A 6391-nucleotide genomic window follows, 5' to 3' on the forward strand; every position below is an offset into this window, starting at 1 on the left:
TGAAATACAAAATTGAAAGACCACTTACTACAAATTAGTTACATCTTTATAAACACACTGGCTAAAATAATATTCAAGTAAATGCTTCACAGAGCCTTTGTACTCGGAGGCATAATAATGAATACAATATGCTAAAAAATGTCAAAGGCATTGGATGTAGTCGCCTATCATTCCTAAAATAAGCAACTAAATTTACATAGCTTCAAATCCAATGCACTACAGTGAAGGAGACTCTTAATTAGTTGAGTTTTAAGTAAGATGTATTATAGTACAGAGGATGAATGCCCTGTTGAAAAATTAATGGGCAAAAAACTATATTGAATTATATTATGCTTCTATAGTACAATAATAATCTTCAAACCACCTTGAAATCATCATGTTTTGTTCTTATACTTTCGTTGAGGTTTCAGATCCACAACAATCACAGTGATGTTGTCTTTGCTTCCTTTCTGGAGAGCGCGATTCGATAGCAACTCTGCTGCTGCTTGTGCCGCAGGATCACTACCCTCTCCCCTTTCCGAGGGTAGTTCCATGCCGTTTTTCTTGTACCAAAGAAGTATACGTTTTCGAGCCAGGTCACAAACCTCTTCATTTGTCATCACATCCCATAGACCATCACTAGCCAAAATGAGACATTCATCCTCTTTTGCACGAGGAATGAATTGAACTTCTGGATCCGGAATAATTGACGGTTTCAAATACCTGTCTCCTGAAAATCACAACGAGGGTAAGGAGAAATAGTTATATCCTAACAAATAAAACACAATTAATGTGGGACTCGCATTCACATACACAAGCAAGTTTGGTCATCATTGTCTTGAATTAGAAAATAAAATAAAATTGTAGCACAAACAAAATCAATGCCTATTTTGTGCATTTTCCATTCAAATAAAAAAATTAAACTTGATACTTGATTCACTGTAGAACTACGGTGTACTCAAGACCCAAATCTCAATATTGTCCCGCTACTAGAAGTAGAAGGTACTAAAACCACTAGCAAATTCAGAATGCGACAATCCATTGAAATGTTCTTTTCCAAAAGACTCTCAACATTGTGCAAAGTTACCATCATCAGAAATATTAAGATAGCGATGTAACCAATAAGAAGTCCTAAATCTTCTTTTCATATGAATAGAATGAAAAATGTTTAACACAGAAGAATACTACGTGAAAAGAGGGGGCGCAAGGCATCGTACTAAATAATTTCCTCTAGCAGCCTTTGGACTGACTCTGAGGAATAATCAAACTAAATTGGACATCTAAATGCAAATTATTCATTTCAATTGCCTTCTACAGTGATCTTTGGTCTCAACTAAACAAAACATAAGCGAAGCGGTATTCTAAAAACTAAGAATAAAGTGGAGATGAGATGATCTTATAGTTCAAGATTCGTCATTTATGTTCAACAGGATACATATTTAATAAACCGAGAAGAATGACTACAAAGGGAAAATAGGTTATCTTTCAAACTCTAAAAAAATTAGGGTCAAAATGGAAATATTTGTTTTCCCCATTCAAGGATGATGAACAAGCAGTAAATGGAAAGATATTCCCGCTGATTCATAATTTCAGATGGGAACATAAAAGTGATTTGCGGGGGGGTAATTCCCCTCACATTCACTAAATCCAATTAATTAAAAGGAAAAACAAGAAAATACTCTCACCATTCATTTCTTAATAAAGTACACAACTATCCCTTAAATTAGTACACATGATTGATATAAACTGGACCAGAAGTTGAGTAATCAACAACTCTCACTAGAATCCCTAAAAAAAAGAAAAACTACTCTCACTAGAAGACTTCCGAAAAATTAGCAGGGGCGGATCTCCTTGGAGACCCACAGGTGCCACTGCACCCCCCAACTTCTCTATAAATTAGCAGGGGCGGATCTCCTTGTTGTAGTGGTCAGACAACCCCCCAATTGTCTTGAGGGCTTGAGTTCAACTCCTTCCACACCCTCTTTTTTATATTTCAATTGTATTTTTAATGTTTTTTATATTAAAAAAGGATATCCTGGTTTGAGTTGAACCGAGGTCATCCATGTAACCCTCAAGCAAGCAAACCACCAAAACAACTCATAATTCTGATAATGGTTTTAAACTGATTAATATATATTCTACGAATATTTGGCACCCCCAAAAAAATAACTCAAGATCCGCCACTGGAAATTAGTACACAAGATTGATATAAACTGGACCAGATTATAGAAGATACCTTTAATCTCAAAATCCCTCTTTAGAACTAAAGATACCGCTCTAATCTCTCCTTTGAATCACTTACAGTGTCTCATCTCACACCCTCTAAATAACTGACTAAAAGAATACCAAAACAAAGATACAAACACCTCTAGGAGATTAGGCGTGTCTCTGTGTCCAACACCCATACGACACGTCTCTGTATCTGAGTTGAGTGTCTAAAAAGTGAAATTAAACCTAAATTTTATCTTAAAAATGTGTTTTGTTCGTGTAATTTTTGACAATTCTATATAATTTTTTTTTCATTGTAGTTTATGTCCTTATTTTAATAGTATAAAAATCTATAATGTTTGAATAAAGTTACTTTTTATGTTTATTTTTAATCCAAACCAAACCAACGTTTCTTCATCGATTTGGTTTAATCCGAATTTTGTGAGGAATGATTATAAAAACCAAACCAATTATTTTGTACTAACCAAACCAACCTGTTACACCTAAAATTTAATGGAATAAACTTACAAATAAAAGAGACAATCAAAGATCAAACTATAACAAAAGATACATTCAGTGATCATGCTAACTAAGACTTGGTTTGGTTGTAAGAAGAAAGTGAGAAGAGAGAAAATGGTCTAACTTTTTTTAATCAATTTACTCAATTTTGATGCAAACATATTTTATAAATAACATTCATATTTAATTTAATCATACTACATAAGCATGTATCGGTGTCAACATCCTATATTTTCACATTTGCAGTGTCGACGTGTTTGTGTTGGAGTTTGTAATTCTATAGAATCCAAATAAAGTAAAATTTATCATTACAAAGTACATACCAATAGATCTTGACATTGCAAGAACACCAAATACACGATGACCATTCCACTGTATCACTTTTCCTCCGGCTGCTTCAATTCTTGCATATTCATCTTCTCGGTTCGGCTAGCATATATAAAAAATTCAAACAACAACAATTAGTATATAAATTCTTTTAAAGAAGATTCAAACAAAATATCTAGAAGTAACTTACTTTATGGTCCACTGATAACGCCATTGGTTCTTTGCCACGACAAAGAACGGCTCTCGAATCACCACAGTTTGCAACTATAATATGGGATGAAGATATAAGAGCAACAACAGCAGTGGAGCCAACAGTTTCTGGCGCAACAACTTCATTATTAGTCGTTCCTCCAACTTCTGCATCAACCTTTAAGAAACAATTGGTGAAAACTTTTTTCCATTGATCTTGGCAACCATCATTGAGTCCTCCATCGATTAGACTTTCCTTGACAAGTTCTATTTCCTCGGTCAATGCAATATGGATGCGTTCACGACAATAATTTGCAACCTAAATGAGAAAAGTTAAGCTCTAAGTGAGAGTTTATTCAGACAAAGCTAAAATCAACAGACATGTGATAACTAAATTTTACCTGAGAGCCACCATGGCCATCATAGACTCCAAAGAAATGGGTCATTTGCGGCCTAAAACACCGGTTTATTCCATCAGGTGCTCGATCACCAATTAACATCTGAATGGGAATTTCTAAAAACCGAGGAACAGTTGCAACTGCATCTTCCATTTCTGGTCTTCGTCCACATAGTGATATGAATCCCCATAACGGGGTATAATCCAATTCAAAAACACTCCGGACAACTGCTACACTTGTTCCCTCTTCCTGAGGCAGCTGATGAGCAACTGTAGAAGGCTTTAGGTCTGATTCAACTCCAATCTCTTGGTCAAGATTCACTGCCACAGCAAGGGGTTCATTCATAATATCTGTGTCAACATTTGACTCCCCCAAATCAGCGGTTTGAGCAACAATATTGACAGAACTGACGATCTTTTCTATGTCTATCGAACATGGTGTCCCAACTTCTGAAGTATTATCAGAAGCAATGAACTCTTCTCCGCCTATACTACTGTTTTCACTGACAACTGATAGAGAACATGAGCTATCAATAAATTGTTCACCTTCCAATGACAATGAATCATCATCCTCACTTTCTGGGGCTAATCCTACATCACTAGCAACTAAAACACCTTTATTTTGGGATATCATATCCATCAAAGGACTTTCTCCTTCCTTTTCCAAAACCGGTTGAGTGACTTTTGTAATACCGATTTCAACATCCAAATTGCCACCATTATCATGACAATCGTCCGAACCTACAACCGTTTCATTGGAAACCTTAGCTACAGAATTGGACAATGACCCTGCATCTGCCATCACCTTAAATCTGGATGCATCCATGTGTGTAGCTATGATTGAGTTATTGCAGACTAAGTTACCTACTCTTATTGACACCGTAACCACATACAACAACACCTCCATTGAAATCCCTATCTAGACAAGACAAAAAGTTAACCTCCCACCCCTTTGGTATCACAAAACCTTTCATGTTTCAACTAATTGATCACCTGCTTTTCTGATTGAAAAGGATCTTAAAATAAGAAGGGTAGCATTTTCCATTCCTAAGGTGACCCTATAGGACAAAATAAGCAAAATTCAAGCAATACAAAGCATGAATTAGCTAAAACATTACTGAAACAGAAATGAAGTAATCAGATCTGCTCAACAATAACGGATCCAAACTTCTATTTCAATAAATATCAATCATAAAAATAGCTATTTGCCACAAGCATAACCAACTTCTTCTCACAACTCTACTTTGTTTACCTTTATCAACTATAGAGACAACAATTAGAAACAGCCTGAAAACATTTAAAAATACAAACTTTATATGCATGAAAACATGTTCCACTCAAGAAAATTAAAACCCCACCAATTAAAAAGAGACAAATTTAAAAAAGGGTAAGAAAACAACAACACCCCTTATCTACAAACACAAGAAAGAACAAACAAGTCATGAGAAAGAAACCCAGAAAAAGTGCAAAGTCTCAATAATCACAAGAAAAAACAAAAAAGATAACAACCCTTTTTCATATAGAGTTGCCTGGATCTGAGGCAACACATCACAGGCTTTTAGTCTCAATAGTCATAATTATTACTACAAAATCAATCAATGAATGAATGAAAAAAAGTGAGAAAAACCCAAAAAACAAAAACAAAAGAAGTGTCACTACTCACTACCTAATTTTGTCAACGGTGTAGGGTCTGGTTGGTTCCTTCACTTCCAACTATCTTTACTCTCTCTCATGTTGCTTCTCACATTGACACCTGAAACCCATGGATTGGGAAAAAGCAACATAGCATCATTAACATTATTAACCTTATAAAAAATAAAATAAAAAAAGACATAAGTGTTTGTTTTTTTCCTTACTTAATAATCTTGACCCATTAAATTATAACAGCTCAGTTATGTTCTTTTCTTTGATTGTATATTTTTCTAATATATGATATGATTTGCATACCAGAGTGATGTGTTGATGGGTAAGTGGGTGTTTAGAATTGGAAGCAAGGAGAAATGGATGAGAAAGATGACCAACAAAATTGTATTAAATTAATTAAATAAACTATATGAAATTATAGCTAAACTGACAAATACCGAAATTGTAAGTCGAACATCATGACTCGAGTTCGAACCTGAGACCTCACAGTTGTGTGTGAGTTTATTTTTAGTGGATTGTCACTTCATCTTAGACAAAAAAAAAAACTATATGAAATTCTTATTTTATTTGAAGATTAATTTATATACATTGACGGTGTAAGTTTTTTTACACGTATATTCAATCAAGATAAATAGATACATGTAGAAATATTTGTCTAAAAGTCTTATCTTAATTTGTAAATGTCGAAATTGCAAGGCCGAACGTCATGATCCGGATTTAAACTCAGAACCTCACAGTTGTGTGTGAGTTTAATTTTAGTAAATTACCACTTAGAAAAAAAATTAATGAATTATTTTAAAAAAATAGATAATTTGATTGAATATATGTGTAAAAAAATACATTGTCAAGTTTTTTAAATTAAATTGATTTATTTATTTATAGGCAAAATAAGAAAATGCTTTTAAGAGAGAAAGGGACAACAATAAAAAGGGAAAGTTTTTTTGGGGTGAGTGTAGAGTGGAGTGTATAGTGAGAGAGAAGGAAGAGAGTGGACAGGTGTCAAATCTTGAAAAGTATTTGAAGAGCATATTAAAGCTTCTCCACTCATCCATCCATGGACCATTACATTATGATGTATGTGTTGGCTTTCATCCTTCCATCCCTAGTTTCATATATTGTGTGTGCGCT

General features: G+C 34.3%; 1 protein-coding gene across 1 annotated transcript; it reads right to left on the minus strand.

Moving 5' to 3' along the window:
- On the minus strand, nucleotides 1-5633 carry LOC11431922 (protein phosphatase 2C 50). The gene is made up of 6 exons (XM_003588864.4): nucleotides 5476-5633; nucleotides 5286-5372; nucleotides 3624-4677; nucleotides 3224-3541; nucleotides 3030-3135; nucleotides 1-709 (listed from the first exon to the last, which is right to left on the minus strand). Exons 3-6 carry the CDS (start codon nucleotides 4524-4526, stop codon nucleotides 375-377), a joined length of 1662 nt encoding a protein of 553 aa, XP_003588912.1. The 5' UTR covers nucleotides 4527-4677; nucleotides 5286-5372; nucleotides 5476-5633; the 3' UTR covers nucleotides 1-374.
- Nucleotides 5634-6391: the final 758 nt, after the last annotated feature.

The sequence above is a fragment of the Medicago truncatula genome, chromosome 1 (genome assembly GCF_003473485.1).
Source record: "Medicago truncatula cultivar Jemalong A17 chromosome 1, MtrunA17r5.0-ANR, whole genome shotgun sequence".
Lineage (NCBI taxonomy): Eukaryota > Viridiplantae > Streptophyta > Magnoliopsida > Fabales > Fabaceae > Medicago > Medicago truncatula.

What these genes read in the sequence shown, in the direction of transcription:
- LOC11431922 (XM_003588864.4), bottom strand. Translation starts at nt 4,526, where the DNA reads ATGGAGGTGTTGTTGTATGTGGTTACGGTGTCAATAAGAGTAGGTAAC. An exon ending in ATGGCCATGGTGGCTCTCAG is followed by an intron (nt 3,542 to 3,623) that starts GTAAAATTTAGT and finishes TTTCTCATTTAG; the next exon opens with GTTGCAAATTATTGTCGTGA. An exon ending in CGTTATCAGTGGACCATAAA is followed by an intron (nt 3,136 to 3,223) that starts GTAAGTTACTTC and finishes TATATATGCTAG; the next exon opens with CCGAACCGAGAAGATGAATA.